Source organism: Anas platyrhynchos, chromosome Z (genome assembly GCF_047663525.1).
Source record: "Anas platyrhynchos isolate ZD024472 breed Pekin duck chromosome Z, IASCAAS_PekinDuck_T2T, whole genome shotgun sequence".
Lineage (NCBI taxonomy): Eukaryota > Metazoa > Chordata > Aves > Anseriformes > Anatidae > Anas > Anas platyrhynchos.
This window is the reverse complement of record NC_092621.1, coordinates 17,914,121-17,931,518: the sequence shown is the minus strand read 5'-3', so window position 1 is coordinate 17,931,518 and position 17,398 is coordinate 17,914,121. Positions and strand designations below refer to the sequence as shown.

The 17,398-nt window shown below is 40.4% G+C and overlaps 2 protein-coding genes across 2 annotated transcripts; both read left to right on the top strand.

Moving 5' to 3' along the window:
- Positions 1-5,988: 5,988 nt before the first annotated feature.
- Positions 5,989-8,802, top strand: LOC113840208 (molybdopterin synthase sulfur carrier subunit). The gene is made up of 3 exons (XM_038170972.2): positions 5,989-6,120; positions 6,238-6,359; positions 8,664-8,802. The coding sequence occupies exons 1-3, from the start codon at positions 6,109-6,111 to the stop codon at positions 8,788-8,790; spliced, it is 261 nt and encodes an 86-aa protein (XP_038026900.1). The 5' UTR covers positions 5,989-6,108; the 3' UTR covers positions 8,791-8,802.
- An 868-nt stretch (positions 8,803-9,670) lies between these two features.
- On the top strand, positions 9,671-14,065 carry LOC101801359 (molybdopterin synthase catalytic subunit). The gene is made up of 5 exons (XM_038170971.2): positions 9,671-9,786; positions 9,901-10,036; positions 10,962-11,115; positions 12,580-12,703; positions 13,956-14,065. The coding sequence occupies exons 2-5, from the start codon at positions 9,916-9,918 to the stop codon at positions 14,022-14,024; spliced, it is 468 nt and encodes a 155-aa protein (XP_038026899.1). The 5' UTR covers positions 9,671-9,786; positions 9,901-9,915; the 3' UTR covers positions 14,025-14,065.
- Positions 14,066-17,398: the final 3,333 nt, after the last annotated feature.

Here is a 17,398-nt window from a genome sequence, read left to right as displayed (position 1 = left end):
TATAGGCCGATGGAAATCATTCCAATTCGATCAGCCTCAGCACAGGATGTTACCAGTAAGGATCTAGTCAAGTTTTTCTTGAAATGTGCAAAACAGTTAAGTGAAATACATCCAACACTTCAATAAGAATACTGATTCAGGTTTATATATTGACAATACGATGACAAAGATCTGCAGACTTTCAGCAAGGCTCCCATGTAGATGGAAAAGACAGAACATGGCACATTCCATGCTGCAGCCAACCTGGGCAGGGCAGATCTACCCCTAGTGTTTCAAACCACCTACAGTAGGATTCATCTGTGAAGAACTTCTGCATCTTTACAGAGCTTGTGCACTCTTGCTATTACACAAAAACACTAAGCTTTAGACGTTGAATTAATGAGGACGTGAACCCAGCAATCTACAGCGTCAGCTGTATAATACAGAATCATTCAGGTTCACCTCTAACATCATCTAGTCCAACCTTTAACCTAACACTGCCAAGTCCACCACAAATGCATGTTACAAAGTTCTAAATCTACTCCTTGTAAGAGTAAAAATAAAAGCTTGAAGGCAAAATAACTGGAATACTTAAAATGTTATTGAAGGAATTAATCATGGGATACAATCAGAGTCTAAATTAAGCTAGACTGGCATCCTATCATGACTGTTCTGTGTGTGCTTCCAGAGGTAGGTAAAGACACTGATGCTAAATACTGCAAAACTTAAAAATAAATAAATAAATAAATCAGTTTTCAAGCTGAGCAAAGTAGCTACAATGATCATAAAGGATTGATAGCTGCAATCTGTATTTTGATGTGACAAGCATCGACCTCAAAACTTTTGTTTCCAGTAGGTAAAGAGGTTGATTTTATTTCCATCAACCACCAATGGATAAGAACAACTCCAATGGAATTCCATTGCCTATGGCAATTCCACATTGTGAAACATTTTTTATCTTGTGCAATATTTCAGATTCTTATGCATTATGAAAGCTAGCAGGCCAACAATTTAATCTGGGAATATAAACTAACATGACAAATAATCTACGAGTGTTCCACATATCTCTGTGCAAAGTGCTATACAAAGGAAGTTCAGGAGAACATACAAGCCAAGTGAAACAGTAGGTATGAGAGAAATATTATGTTTTTAAACACCATATCAGAGACATGATTTGTAGATTTGAAAATATTCTGAATTTTTTGCCCTTACCACTGCTTTGTTACAAAAATCTGGGGCCTTTGCGGTAAGTAATGCATTTTTGACATTACAATTATTTATTTATTTATTTTGCATAATTACAGGTCACACAGTGGATATTTTAAATATTTAAATCCTCCAGATCAAATATTAGCCAGGTAGATGCAGTTCAGTGCCAGGCAATTTGAAATACAAGGTTCTTTGGGATAAAATTTGTCCTTTTGCCTTGGCATCAAAGATTGTGGAAACAGTTTTTAACTTGGCATCATCACTGAGTATCCTAGTGCTGTTTCCCCCCATTCTTTAAAGCATATATTATACTGCTTAATGGTTGTCCAAAACTCCATAGTTAGCTTTATTCAAATAATGCCATGTGTTTGCTGGTTTAATACAACCTTCAGTTATCCTTCAGGGCAAAGGACAGTATGGAAATGAAAAAGCTCATCTCTTTAGATATACTGTAGCCATCAACAGAAAAGGAAAATAATTTTTCAAAAAATTAAAATTTATGGATTTTTAAAATCTCATTTAAGAAGCTATATATTTCACTTACTGCTGTTGCTCAATGAAAATTAAATTTTAAAAAAATCTTGTAGAAAAGACTTGCCTGTAAATGAAACAGTTGAGCAGAAATACTTGTGTGCCTATGAATTATAGTTCCAGACTGCTTATACTCTGCCTTAAAGCTGTGTATTCTTTCTCTGTACTTGTGCAATGCATTTATATTGGAAGGCCCTCTTAAAACTGGGTGATCTATTGGTTTAGGGAGCTAAAGATTAATTCCAGATGTGGTCATGCTCTTGTAGCCCTTCAAAAAGTAACTACTGCACCATCTGTTTTGTAATAGACAATGTCAAAGAGTGCCAAGGGGGATGTTAAAGACATTGGTCAAATGGCCACATATACCTCACACACAGGAATTCTAGAGGTCATAGTGCCACAGACAGATTCATATTTTCACTTTTTTCCCCTCCATTCTTCCACCATGGAAACTCAAGGAACAGTTCTCTTTCCTCCCCAAGTAGGAAGGAAATGTTTTCCAGATTATTACCTGTGTTGACATATTTGAGGCCAAATTCATTGGAATGACTGGAATTCATGGTGATATCTCTCTTATACCTGCCCCTCTTTCAGATCCTAGTAGGTTATCCCAAACAGCTTTGTTTTGTTTTAAATGAACTCAGTAGCGGGAGGTTAATGATCAACTGACTTTAAATCTGGCTAGGGGCCCAAGACAAATGGAGGGTGTAAAAGGTAATGAAGGGTTATTCCAGATCATGATAATTTTTATTTTCCCTGGCTAATTCAGGAAGCACGAAGAAAAGTGATCATGTCCATTCTTCTAAATACAGTGTCATGCATCAATATCTACATTTCTGCACAAATGCACTCAGGTGTAGTGCTAACATAGGTAAATTCATCACAACTGTAAAATAGGAATAAGAGAAGTTATCTCAAGGCTTCCAAAGTATAAATCTGAACTTCAGAACAATAACTTGTGATTTATACAAAGAGACCTGAGAAAATGTCTTATTAAATGAAAACACAATGAAACAGAAAGTCTAGTAGAGGTTAGACAGTCACAATCTTTTACAGTTCTAAAGTATCACTTTTATTACTGCAGTGACACTAAGTTTATCATTGGTAAAAAGAAATTAATAAGATTAATAATACATCAACACTTCATTCCTCTTTGGTTTTCCCAGTGCATCCAGTCATGTTTTATAACAATTCTTGTAGTAAGTTACTACAAAAATAGTTTAGGACTAGCAGTCTGCTTTACCTACTTAAGTTTCATCAGCTCTGCTGTGGTTCTATCCATTCAACAGCACAATACACTATCCGCGCCTTAACTGCAAGCCTAGTGCCTGGGTATGGTTAAGCTAGATCTTCATGTTCCAAGTATGCTGCCGGCAGGTAAGAAACAAATTAACAGGAATAGTAGCTCCTCAACATTTGCCTCTCCTTGGTACTGTTAGAATGAAATTTCTATTAAGCCACTCTCTATTGCAGTGGTGTAACAAAATGCTGTATAGGAAGATTTGCAATTTTTCAGTATTAAACTATTAAAATAAAGAAAGGTTGGAAAACAGAATATGAAATGTCTGCTTTGAAGGGCTTTGCAACAGCTTTTAAAATTAAAGACATCCAAAAGAATTATCATCTAAGATGCTAAAGTACATATGGACATGGGAGGATGCACACACATCTGTTAGCAAAAGCAAAGACCATGCCCTAGAACAAGATTTACTTTAAAATATTAGACTCAATAAACAACACTTAGAACTAACCATTACATGCCGGAGCTACTCACAATTGCAGTCCAAACCAAACAATGCAAGAAGAAAATGGTGCCTGAAAGAAGGATCCAAAACAGGCAAGATGTTAAGGGAACAATCACGTGAATATAGTTTATAAGAATCACAGAGAAAAAGAGAACAGACTGTTTTAAAATCCCAGTCTCTACAGTGCTACTGTGTCTCCTCCAGACCAGTAGAAATATTTTTAATTTCATTTTTCATAGGTACTTGTACTGACCATAAACAAAACACAAAACAAGCCAAGATGAAGAAAAAAAAAAGAAAAGCAATTTCAATAAAATTCACTCTTGGAAACCAAGAAACTGTTTCTGAGTCTAACATTCTTGGAATAAAAGACCTCCACAATTAACAGGTACGTAGGGACAGTTTTTGTTGGATATTGATAATATACCTCGGCTTAATTTCTGATCATTTTTCTTAAGAACTGCTAGCCTCATTAATTGGTTCTAGAACATAGTTAATAGATTCTAAGAGTCACACATATGTGCCATGTTGGCCCAAATTCTGTCTTTAACTGAGTCACATAACAGGGATGAAAACTGACCCATCCTTTCAAGCATGCACAAAAAGTGGCTTTGGTGAGTTATTAGCTAGAGCTTAAATAAAGAAAATCTAGAAACTTGCTGCCTGTAACTGCTCCCTCCTTATTCCACAGTGGACCTCACTCTAAATCCAACTCCAAATCTAGGGATAAATCTTTCAGAGCTTACGTTTTTTTGAGCTGAGCGGCTAATTCGCTGCAGCTGAGCTCAGCTACTCACTTGCTCGACTCTGAGGATATGACACCTGTGGCACATCTTTTGCACTGGAAGAATGTGCCAGCAACTTTCTAGCTAGTGGCTAGGTCATATGTACCTTGTCAAAGTGATCTATTTCATTTAAGATGTATAGATCCAAAATTACATAGCCCAGAGAAAAAAAGAAAGCAACTATTTTATTCACCTGACACATGCCCTCTTGAGGAGAGTTCAATTTGTAACAGTAGTTAATCATTCACAAACAAAATAATAGAGTTTTAAAAAATAGAGTTATTTTAAAAAATAACTAATTTGTTCCTCACAGCAGAGGAATAAGACATGGTGTACAAAATGTAAACTCCACGAAAATAATTGCATTCCTGTTGCACATTTTCCAGGGGTGAGGGGGGGGGGGGGGGGAGGAAGGAGGGAGTCAGTGTGGAAGGGAAGAACTTTATCACTTTAACTTTGTACAGTAGAAAGCTCCTACTGTCTGTATCATAGTACCTCAGAAGCAAGAATCAGATGTGGAAAGATCTATTTCTATTCTCAGTGACCTTTTTAAACGATGGGATAGCAGTTCTAATTTTGAGGGCAGTTTTTATTTTTTTATTTTTTTATTTCTGCCAGCATTGCATCCATCTAGGATACTGCAACCTACCCCCACCACAAACACCTGTTTGCACGCTGCAAGCTCAACATCACTACTAACAGTTAAGGGTTTCCCCCTACTTGGTGTGGTGGAAGGACTTGCTGTTTGACTGCTGTGAGGTTTTCTGTGTTGCTCAGTAAACAGCACAGAAATAACCCTGGCCACACAAGACGGCTGGGACTGGAGCTTGGAGTTTGGCAAACTGTGCTTGCCAAACCACTGCCAAGGCCTGCCTGGCACTTACACACCCTGCACTGTTATGCTGTCCCCTCACTGCACAGGCCACCAGCTTGGATTCCTCCACCCACCGCCTTCCCACATGAGCAATCACTGGAGGCCTATAGGGCACTGGGGTTTCTCAGTCCAGGGGAGGCTCAGGGAAGACCTTATTGCTCTCTACAGCTACCTGAAAGAAAGGTGTGGGGGGGCTGGGGGTCAGCCTCTTCTCACAGATAACTAGTGATAACTTGAGGGAATGGCCTCAAGTTGTGCCAGGGGAGGTTTAGGTTGGAAATTAGGAGACATTTATTCTCTTAAAGAGCGGTCAGGCACTGGGATGGGTTGCCCAGGGAGGTGGTCACTGTCCCTGGGGGTGTTCAAGGGAAGGCTGGATGTGGTGCTTGCGGACATGGTCTAGTGGGTGACGTTGGTGGTAAGGGGATGGTTGGACCAGATGATCTTGGAGGGCTTTTCCAACCTTAATTATTCTATTCTATTCCACAGGGAGACAGGCAATGCTGTGCCAAGGCAGTCTCTATATTCTAAGCGAGGTTTTATCAATGTTTGAGCGGATTTTTGGCTTTCATACGTTACATGTACCTATGACACATACGTGCAGCTTACATACAACATGTGCCGTGCAGTGGATGCATGACTCCTGTAACTACTTGCAGACACCCCCAGGCACTGCAGGGACCAAACCTATCCCCAGATCTGCCTTTTGGGGGTCTGCCTCCAGAGCTACGGCCCATGTGCGGGCTGCACACCCGCCACCGCCCTCCGAAGCCCCTCGGGGCCGTCTCCCCGGGAGGTTTCACCGCGGGGCGCAGACCCCGGAGCGGAGCCGCCCTGCCCGGCCTGGCCCGGCCTAGCAGCCCGCAGCCGGGCCCCGCCACGCTCCAGGCGCAGGCCGCAAGGGGCGGGCCTGGCTCGGCTCCGCTCTCCCGGGCGCAGGCGCCGGCGTGAGGCCGAGGCTGTGCCGGCCGGGCACGGCGGCTCCATGCGCTGCCAGGTGAGTGCCGCCGGCCCCGGCCTCCCGTCGGGCCGGGGGTCCCTCGATGCCGGGCCTGCAGGAGGCAGGGGGCCGCGCTCGGTTACAAAAACACTTCTTCCCGGTGTCCCCCCCCAGGTGACGGTGCTGTACTTTGCCAGGAGCGCTGAGCTGGCGGGGCTGCGCTCCGAGAGCGTTTCCGTGCCGCAGCGGCTCACCTCCCTGCAGCTCTGGGAAGAAATTGTTAAGATCCATCCAAGGTATTTGGGGAAGGCGCTGCTGAGGTGCACACTGTGTAGCGTTTGTGGGGTGTTTTTTTGTTTTTTTTTTTTTGTTTTTTTTTTTTTTTAAACAAATTCAGCGTTTAGGGTTCAGCTATAACAAGTATCAGTATTTTGATATCCTAACAGAAGTGAACTTTTCTTCTTGTAACCTCCAGTGAGTATCTCATATGTTGGCCAGTTACAAAGAGTATGGCTTTACATAAACTCCAAGGAAGGCTAGGTCTGATATATGTACCTAAAAGCGAGGCATCGGTCCTGTTCTCCAGGAGAACAAGTGTGAAGTAACTCTGTGCATAAATGTTTTGATCACTTACCTTTAACTGACTATTAATCTGAGTTTACAGTGCTTCTCTGGAAAAAGGGTGAAAAAGGGAACTGAAGCCCAGGCTCAGGCGTCCAGCCACGCAACCCTTACAGAATAAATTCTTTCAGTCGCTCTCACACCTTCGGCCACCTCTGTTTTGGAAAAATAAAAAGCACTGTTGTCTGCATTTCATAGGGAGTCTGATGCTGTGCTTCCTGGGGGTGGCAGCAGAATTGCCATCTCAGGTTAAGGCAGAGGGAATGAGCTCAGTCCTGACAGGAGTAAATCTAACGCACAAAGGTGCAATGTCATTTAGAAAAAGGAAAATAAAGAAAAAAAGGCGTAACAGAGGTTAAGATCTTAATGATTTACTGTTGAATGTAGCAGAGTTTCCATAACTTTGGACTTAGGATCAAAAGTCTTCCTTTAGGCACAGTGCTTCTTTATTAGATCTCAAAGGATATGAAAAAAAAAAAAAAATTCTTAGCAATGGCAGCTGTTTCCAAAGGAGAAGCTCTAAAAAGACTTTAGAGCAGGGGGCTTTTCATCACACACAATGCGACCAAGTGCATTTTGGTGGAGGAGGCAGTAAGAAATGGGAATATTTTACTTCTTAGTCTATTACTTGGTGTCAGAAGCAGCAACACCTTTGGTCAGTTTGCGAATTTTGTCAGCTTCACCCTGTTGTGAAAGATGACTTGGAGCCATACATTTTGCATGTGCAGTTACTTCACAGCGGCCTTCTTGGAAAATGCTTCTGTTCTTAGCTTTTCTGGAAAAACTCAACATAATTGTAGGGCACTGACCACAGACTTCTATTCACATTGCTAATGGATATTCAAACTGCAGCTTGAGCACACTTGACAATACTCTTCTGTTCTACCCATTTTCCCCAATGAATTCACTTGCAAGTGACATTAATTAGAAACCATCCTTTTAATGGGCACTTTAGTTCCGTAGTTACACGCAGTTCTTTGGTGACTTGCTTTACTTTTGTACAGTTCCTCCCTTCAGTCTGTCTTCTGAGTCAGTGCTACTGTGTTGTGCTCAGCCAGTGCCTTGCCCACTTTTGTCTATCTGGCTGGTAGGAAATAAGTTGATTTTTAGATGTACCCTTTTGGCATGCATGCTAGTTTCTAGGCAATACAGCTCTCTGCTGTCTGCGCTAGATTCTGTAGTCTCAAACAATACTGTTCTTATGTGTGCATCTGCTAAATTAAAATGTTGGCATACTTGTCTGGTATCTTACTGGTGTTGTCCTCATACTCACCGTGTAATTGCTCTTGGTTGTGAAAGCAGGTCCCTGTTTCATGGTATCCAGAGCTGTGGACTCTCACACCAACATCTCACAAACATAAAGGCCAAAAAAAAACCCGGAAGATATGCCAGAAAATGCACCTTGTATGCCCTCTTAGCAGTGTTGCTGCCCCCTTATCAATAGCAAATTTCAAGTCTGCAAAAGACCAAAAGCCTCATAATCAGTGAGGTTACAAAAGAGGAATACTTCGACCACTTCATGAAATAACAAAAACGAATTAAATCTCTCAACACTTCTTTCTGCTGTGCAGTCCAGCCAGACTGAACTGGGGGAACATTGCCTTCTAATCCCAAATCAGATAGTTTGTATGCTTTCGAGTTACATACTTATTTGTTAGAAGCTTCTAAAGTGGTTTAAATTGGCAAGTTTTGATGTAGTTTATGCAAGCTAATGACAAACCTCAATATGTGACTTCTGAAAATGGTACTTAATTGGTTTCTTTCTAGCTACAACAAAAAAAAAATCCAAGAGTAGGAGGTGGGTGTTCATGATGTATGATATTTTTAAAAGTATACTGGAAGCAGAGTTGCTTAAGTCTCAGCCGTATTAGCTTCAGCTGCCCTAGCCTGCACACCAGTTTGTTGTTTAATGAAATCTCATTGTTAAATGCAAGCACTCTATTTAGAAACATATTTGTTCTTCTACCATTCCCCTTCAGGCTTGCTGTCATCCGGGATCAAGTGATTTTTGCTGTTCAGCAGGAGTACGTGCTTCTTGGAGATCAGCTCCTGGTCCTGCAGACAGGAGACGAGGTTGCCATCATCCCACCAATTAGTGGAGGCTGAATTTATGCAACTTCTGTTAGGTATGTATCAACGTATCACTTCTGGCTTAGGAGAATGTCCTGTGGAGGATCATCCTGAGCTAGAATATCTCAAGGACTCTGTATAATCTTCTTATATTTTTTATTTAGGTCCAGAGATGTGATGTGCAGTTCTCCCAAAAAAGCATAACTTGTATTTCCTGCTGGAGAGAATCAGTGTGCTTACCAGAAACTATAAGGTGCTGCATAAATAAATAATTAACACGTATGCAGTAAGTGGAAGAAAGTTGCTAGCGAGGTCAGGCATTGTTCGGTTTCTCTTTTTTAGGTCTTGTTACACTTTAGTAGTTGTTTCTGGCTGTCAGTAGATACTCAGCTTGTCTGTGTTAGATAATAATGAAAGATGTCCCACCACTTTTTAACAGTAAAGATGGTATAAAAAAAAGCTGATTAAAAACACTTTTTTTTTGTGGTTGTTTTGTGATCAGGTATCCTTAGAATATCTCATTTCTTTGCATGCTTTCAAGTGCCAGACTCTGTATTTAAAGCAACTTGTTTCATTGCTGCTGCTCAGTCTGCATCTCCTCTTCATTCTTAGACAAACCAGTAACTGGTTTCTACACAGAGCGGCTAGAAGTGGCACCAGTGTCACTGAAACAGGCCAATAGGATGAAGACTTGATGAATGTCCTGGAGAGTAAATTAAACTTCAGATTGGAATCCAACAATCTCTGTGTTTATCAAAATCTCTGGTTTAAACTGTTTGATTTCAGGATAGGACAGGGAGAAGGGGCTGACAATCTTAACACAGATCTGCTAGCACAGTGTTCCATGCTGGTGGACTGTACTGTTAAGCCAAGGCCTTGAACTAGTTCTTGTTGCATCCTAATGAACCAGACTTTCCTACAGGGAAGGAGCCTATATGCATTAGAAAGAGGTCGATCCATGATATTTCCACTTGATATTCTCTCAACAAGTCTGCCGAGAAGTGAATTTGCCATAGAGACTGGTCTCTTGGGGTAAGTAACTAGATGGTGCATGCTTTCTGAATAAATTGGGGCATCAGTACTGGATAAAAGGCAGTTGGCAAATGCTCTTATTGCCAAAAACAACATCAGTCTGTTTGGTTTCAGCTCTTCTAGTGAGCCATGGATGAAAGCGAAGATGTGCCAAAAGATTTTATCAAGCTCAAGTCTGAAAAACTGTCTGTAGATGAAGTGTCAGAGCTGGTCATTTCACCAAACTGTGGGGCAGTGTCTCTGTTCATTGGTGAGTTTAATGTTTCATAGCTGGATCTCTGGTGTGTTAATAGTCTAATAAATGGAACCCAGATTGTCCCACACACAAGACTCGTGCTTCTCAAATAAATAAAGTTTTGGACTGAACCCAGGACATTTAGAAAACTCATTCTGAAATATTTAGAACAAGACCATGGCAACTCTTAAACAGTTGCACTGGGTCTCAGTGGTGAGAAGCTTTACTGCTGGTATGAGTCTCCTAGGGCTGAACAGAACAGCAGTGCTGGAGGGCAGGACTGCTTAGGAGTTATTCAGCTATCCCCTTGGACACAGTTTATTTGTGGTGGGAAGTGGGAAGTTGTGGCTCTGCAAAGCTTAGGCCCTCACCTGTGTGAAAGCTGCTGCAACTCAGATCTCGGTTGTTGCCCAGGGTGGTGGTGGAATCACCATCCCTGGGGGTATTTAAGGAAAGGTTTGAGCTGGCACTTAAGGACATGGTTTAGTGGGTGACATTTGAGGTAGGGGGTTGGTTGGACCAGATGGTCTTGGAAATCTTTTCCAGTCTTAATGATTCTATGATTTTATGATTTGAAGGCAAAGTACTGTTCTACCAGTGTTGAAGGTCAAGGCTGATAGCTCTATCCTGTCACTTAATGTCCAGATCTTCAAACCCTTTTTTGCTCAAACCTAAGTCCCAGTGGGCTTCTAAATACTGAACACTTAAATAGTTATCACAAAAGATGCCCCAGCCTTGGGCCTTACAGACGGCAGACTTGTATCTGTAGAGTAAATTCATCCTTGTATGTTAAAAATGTGTATTGTTTGAATAATCTCTCTGCAGACATGATTAGAAGAAGCATTTGTGTTTGCATAGTGCTGACCTTGGCCATAGTGGGTGATCCTGAGCTTTACTCAGTATTTATTGTTGCTTTTGGTTGATAATTCTTTGTGTTTAGGTACTACGAGAAATAATTTTGAAGGGAAAAAAGTGATTCACTTAGAGTATGAAGCATATACTTCAATGGCAGAGATGGAAATAAAGAAAATCTGCAGAGATGTTAGACAGAAATGGCCATCAGTCAAACATATTGCAATGCACCATAGACTTGGGTATGTATGTCCAGGCCCCGTCTTTCTGCAAATGGTATACTAATCCTTGTCTGGTTCTTGGGCGTGCTTACATACTTACAGGATATGCAGGAGTCTGTGTGATACAAGGCAGCAGAACTTGCTGCAGGATCAAGCTGTTACTGCAGAAATAAGTTTCAGAAATTTTGTTGGTTTTTTTTTGGAAATGTGTTTACTGGTACTGTTTGCTGGAACCCATTGAACCTGCAGAACCTTGATCCCGGTGTGATGGTTTGAGAGTGCAGAGAAGGAAACAAGATTTACTTGCAGGAATGCAGATGCTGTTAGGGCTTTTTTTGCATCCCACCCTCCTTTTTGTTTATTTATTTATTTATTTATTTTAGAAGATACAAAGTTGAGTTGGCACTTCTCTTCTATTGCAATGCTTCAGATCGTCAGTTTCTTGTCAGATTTAGGTTTTACCATACAGAACCTAAAAGCTTAGAATATGAAGAAAGGGAAAGGCATGATAATTGGCAGCCATGCTTGTAGGAAAACCTCCAGTTGTTCCTTGAGTCCTGGATAAGCATGTTTTGTTGGGTACAGAACAAGGAACACTAGTGTCTGACATACTCCTGAGCCTTCACTGTTCATCAGGTTTCTGACTAAAATATCAGGACTTGCATTGCATGCAAATTTGATTTACAAATGTTTGTTTCCTTTTTTCTCATCAGGAGGAACGTTGTGTGATCACAAAGGTTAATGTTAGCTCTGAAGGGCAGTTTCTTTGGATTTCCTCTATAGTCAAGAGAAAAAGTGATCCTCTCAAAGGCAGCTCAAAGCACTGAAGCTTAGATTTTTCCTCTGAAATGTTTTCCAATGAAGCCTTGCTATAGAAGGAGGATTGGAAGGCAGCTTTTAGGAATACTGTCCTTGTGAGGAGGAAGACAAAACCTTGTGCTACTTCTGTTAGCTTAGTTTAGAAAAAAATGACACACACTAAATGGAAAAACATACTTCTGCCAAATTCTGATTTCAAATTAAAGTTTTATTGCAAAATCTGTGTAGTTTGAGGTGCATAATTGCCTGTTTCACATATTCTTATGCAGACTGAGATGATTTCTCAGGTTTCAGATAATACGTTCCTGACCTGTTATTGTTCATTTTTGAGCCAGCTTCAATCGAGTTTCCTATGCATTGTTGCAGATAGCAATTTTCCCCTCTTAATTCCATAGACTTTTTTTAAAATAAAAAGAATGGAAGAAAAATGCCTATGGCTGGTTTTATTTATTCTAGAGTATGGAATTCTCACATCTGGTACTGATTTTGGTTGTGGTTTTCTTTCTCTTTAAAAGTGCATAATCTTTTGGACATGGCTTGACACTTGCTCAGTATGAATGAGTCAGGAGAGCATGTGGCCAGAATACTGACGTGACATGGCTACGACTTTTGGGTGCTCTTGATGTTAAGCATTAGCTAAAGCTGCTGTTCCTCTTCTCTCCCTAGAGTGGTTCCAATAACTGAAGCAAGTGTAATTATTGCAGTGTCGTCTCCACACAGAACAGAATCCCTTGAGGCTGTAATGTACTGCATCAACACCTTAAAAGCGTTCGTCCCAATATGGAAAAAGGTATGCTTGGGACAAATTTGATTCCAGCCTGTGCAGAGTCTTAAACAGCTGGGCTGGAGGCTGCTGCTGGCTCTGTGGGAAAGAGCCGAAGCATTATGTGCAGCATTTGCTCCTGATGGGGTGCTTTTTTTAGCAGTGGTAAGTTTCCTTTAATGCAGCCAGGCTATTTGTGGTACATCAGGCACCTGGCAGGTCCTTTCTTGCCTGTATCTCCCAGATACTCTTCTTCTTTACTTCTTCCTGGGGACAGACTGAAAGAGTCTTGAGCTCGCTTTTGGGTGGCAAAGTTCAGTTCTGTGTAGGCTTGTGGAAGAGCCTTGAGTCAGCTCTGCATTGGACAGCATTGCAGTTTGCAAGTAAAAGTGGCATTTTTCTTTTTTTCCCCATGGCCTTGAGTAAGCACGAAGCATTAAGCAACAGTGCACGTAAGCATAGCAACAGCACACAATGGAGGGATGTGCAGAGGTCCCAAAGCTCATATGGGGACACAACAATGTGTGAAGAGACCAGCCCAGGTCTAGAAAGAGCCGTGTTGTATAACCACAGTGTTCCATGGAAGTAACGAACATTACCTCTGCCTTCTATCCTAGTCAAAACTTGGCATGTCGTAACAGTGCTTTTCTGAGTTACTGCTCATTGTAAAACACTGTCTTCAGTATCTCTGCTTTTCTGACACCTCCTTCAGGAGTGTGGAGTTTTGTGGTCTCAGAAAGAATAATCAGGCTCAGAACACTGCTGAATTTGCCACTTGGGACTGGACTGCTGCTGAGTAGTCCAGTCTGTCCTGAAAATGTAAAGCTGTATTTTGGGTATTGGGGTGTCTCTTCTTTTTTTTTTTTTTAACATCATCATTTTATATACATTTACGTACTCTCATTCCTAAAAATTATGTTATAGCAGGTTAACATGGCATCATCTAAAAGGGGCAGTATTTCAGACACGAACACTCTGTACTCTACAGCTTTTACGTCCTTTTCTTCTAGATCTCTTTTAAGGAACCTCAGCATAGATGGGTCCTTCTAAATGGGTACTTCTAAATTTAAAAGGTTCAGCCTAAGGTTCAGCATCTGCCCACATGTAAGTCAGTGTTTTCTAAGGATGTTGTCCCCCTTTCTGTTTGCCAGCTAAGTACTGTGTAGTCCTGATGTGATCAGTAAATAATAGCAGGATGGCTGTTGATTTGTTTGGCCTGGCTTGCGGCTGTATGTAGCAGACTCCCACAATATTTCCCATTCTTTGTTTGTATTTGCAGGAGATTTATGAGGATGAATATTCTTGGAAAGAAAACAAGGAATGCTTTTGGGCAAATTCAGAAAAATAACTGTACTCTTTTATAAATAAATTTTTACTGCTCCTGATGAACATACTGGTGTAGCTTTGAGTTGTTCTTACTATTGAATCTATATGATTTTAAACAGTTGTAACAGACATTGCAATCTGAATAGTTTAATCAAGACTGTATAAAATGAATGACTAATAATCAGGATTTCTGAATGTTCTTGACTCTCTTTTGAAATCGTCTCTTTGTGCTTTTTAGCATGGAGTTTGTTTTTAAAACTTTCTTCCCTAAAATTCTTGGTTGCAAGTCATTTAGTCCTCTGTGATATATACTGCTTTAATTCCTTTTTGTTTTTAGTCTTTGTTAGTTGTCTGCATGACAGGTCACAACAGGACAATTGGGTTATTTTTTTTATCTTAAAAAAAAAAAAGTTTAATTTTATGTGATTGCAGAGTCAGTTTGCGAGCTTTATGCTGTTTTGACATTCTTGTAACATGAAAGCTACTTGAACTAGATTAAAAATGTTGGTACAGACAGGGAAGAACATATAAACTATACCCCAGAGTTATTAACTTTTTAGTAGCGGTTACTTTCCAGTAGCTGTGTCTCACAGAAACATGCAGCTGATAGAAGTCCATTACATTAAAAAAATATGTACAGACCTTGATTCAAAGTTAATTTTAATACTCTACCAGCAACAAACTTGCATTAGCTATAACATGTAAACCTGAAACTACTTGATGATGTCTAGACATGATTAATTTTGAAGGAGGTTTTTTGGCTGTGTAATTCTGTGGTGATGCAGAAAAAAAGGACATAAGAATAGTTTTAATTAATTTTAGTAGTTTAACCTTAGACAGGCTAGGATTCAAAGTCATCAAAATGGAGTAGTTGTTCAAAGAAAACTGAAATCTTTAGATTTTTTTGCTAATTTTTTAATATTTTTTATAAATATTTTTTTAATATTTTTTATAAATATTTTTATATTATTTTTAAGCTATTATATATGAATAGCTTAAATTCACATTTATGATTTTAATAGTTTTTATTTCATTACTGTTTTGAAACCTACTTAAAGAAAAAAAAAAAAAGACTGACATAGTAAGAATTATGAAAAAGCCTGAAGAATTAAGAAGAAGCCTGTGCTCTCTAAATAATGGGCTGCTCATAGGAGTAAGATTATTTTCTTCCTGTTCTTAACCAAGACAGCTTAGATGCTAACAGTTCAAGGTGTCATCGTGTATGGCATTTTTACCAACACTAAGAGGCATTTTTTATCTTGTCATCATTATCAGTGTAGATAAGATAGTTATAAGGGAGGGGGGGTGGGGAAAAGAGAAGTAAAATGATTTACTAATGCTTGTATATCATAACACAGTCTTAAGCTTCAGCTGTATAAATCCTTTTCATTGTGTCTGCAGTAAAAGTCTTCAAAAAGCTGCTAGCAGCACAAAATAAAACAAGAAATATAGGCAATCATAATTTTTCCCCCGTGATCTCAATCAGCTTTACTACTTAGTGATGTTTAATATATCTAGGTTAAGTAAAATCCAGTGAAACGCACAACTTCAGATAGAGACATGGTTAAACTGCCTATTAGCTTACTGCTGCGTTTTCCCTCAATGGAAGTGAGTTCTTCCTCTGCAGGCCAGCAGCTGCTTCTTGCGTGCATGCACATACACAGCTTCCAAACCATGTGGGGCCTATTATCTAGGCAGAGCTGAGCAAGTTCAAGGTTACTTTTCTTTGCTTTGGATATTGAAGAGAAGGCCTCTGGTATTTGAGTGTCATTTTGCTGAGAATTTTACAGAATCCTCACTCAGACTAGCAATTCTTTCTGCTCTTAAAGAAAAAAAGAAAAAAAAAAAGCTAATAACACGAATAGTTTCCTATTTTTGGTATTCATTTCTTTCATGTTAATTTGTTTAATGTTTGCAACTAATTAGTTTATTGATTTCATGCAAATGGCTAACTTGCCTTGTGGTTTATGAATGAAGTAAAACCTGAGCAGTGCTTGCTTACTAGAGCTATGCTTTGATGCAGGAGAATTGGTATTTAGGAGTTAAATTGTACTTGGGGGCCCTATGATGGGGGCAATGCTTATGTAATCACTGTCTTGCACTAGTACTTCTCTAGTGCTGTATTCTCTTGGAAGACTTATCCAGAGTGACCTTAAGTGCACCTTCCCCATCAGCAAGGCAGCTGGGAAGGAGGGTGCAGAAAAGAAGAGAAAGAATAATGCTGTACTTCCCTGCAGTGACCAGGAACAATGAATGGAAGAGATGTTGTACTGAGTCACAACTGAGTGTTACAATGTGTGTACACTGCCATGGTCAAAACAATGAAATGTCATTTTGTGTCCCTAGCTGTGCATGAGGCAAGTACTGCTTTGTTCTGGAACAATGATGCATCAGTATTGTGTAACTTTGGGTTCTTCAGCTGGCATCTAAAAGCGAAATGGAAAAGCCCCTAGGAGGGATGATGTGCATAATTAGAGGTAAAACGTATCTCACTGAAATTTAAGTACATACTCTGAGCTCCTTGTTCAGGCTCCATCTGAAGGGCTTACCTCTCTGCTACAGAGATGTTATCTTAAGAAGGCAAATTACTCTCCTCCAAGATAACTGCCTAAGGCTATGTCTGGAGCGACCCAGAAAGTGCTTCCAAATTTCCAGGCCGGGGGATGAATCCCAGCTGCTTCTGACTGCGTGTCAAGGAAAGATGTGGCTGCACATGTCCTGTTTTCACAGAACCAGGCTGATGGATGGAAACTACCTTGTGTTCTGATGAGGTCTGTGAGCTGAATGATAGGCAGCTGCAGATCAATATAAAATGCAGTCCTAGCTTTCTGGGATGAGTCCAGCTGTTTCTCTGCCTTGGCTATAATGGAAGGAAATCCCACCTTACTGCAGCTCTTCCAGCTGTGTCACAGCATGCTGTAGAGATGCTGGTTCCATGAGGAGATGGATGTTCCTAGGAGCAGACTATGTAGACCAGAGAGTAAATCTGTAACTTGTGTAGTGATCTGCAAGACAAGGTGTGCATTGGGTGCAAAGCATGCATCTTAAGAGTGCTAATTTGTCCTGAAACAATGTCTTGTTCTTGGCTGGCAGCATACAAATACTCTGTTCCCTTGGTCTGGCAGGATGTCTGTGTATCAGCATTGCATAATTTTAAAGTTTCCTGCCTCAAAACGAAATTTTGTTTTGTCCTGTTCTCAAGAGAAGCTTAGACTGATAAATATTATGAAAATGTAATATGAAAACATAACTGATGGAAGAAACACCTACCCAGGAGATGGCAGCAGAGGGACAGCTGTGAGGGTTGGCAGCCATTGGGAAGCACAGCCCAGCTGCACTGGGCTCCATCTACTGCAAAATACAGGTACTCACTTCTGCTGTAACCCATGAAACTGC

Bases quoted from the DNA above. Each gene is read 5' to 3' on its own strand.
- LOC113840208 (XM_038170972.2), top strand. The intron at 6,360-8,663 runs GTATTTGGGGAA...ATTCCCCTTCAG, and splicing joins ATTGTTAAGATCCATCCAAG to GCTTGCTGTCATCCGGGATC.
- LOC101801359 (XM_038170971.2), top strand. From the start codon at position 9,916: ATGGATGAAAGCGAAGATGTGCCAAAAGATTTTATCAAGCTCAAGTCT. The intron at 10,037-10,961 runs GTGAGTTTAATG...CTTTGTGTTTAG, and splicing joins GGCAGTGTCTCTGTTCATTG to GTACTACGAGAAATAATTTT. The intron at 12,704-13,955 runs GTATGCTTGGGA...TTGTATTTGCAG, and splicing joins TCGTCCCAATATGGAAAAAG to GAGATTTATGAGGATGAATA.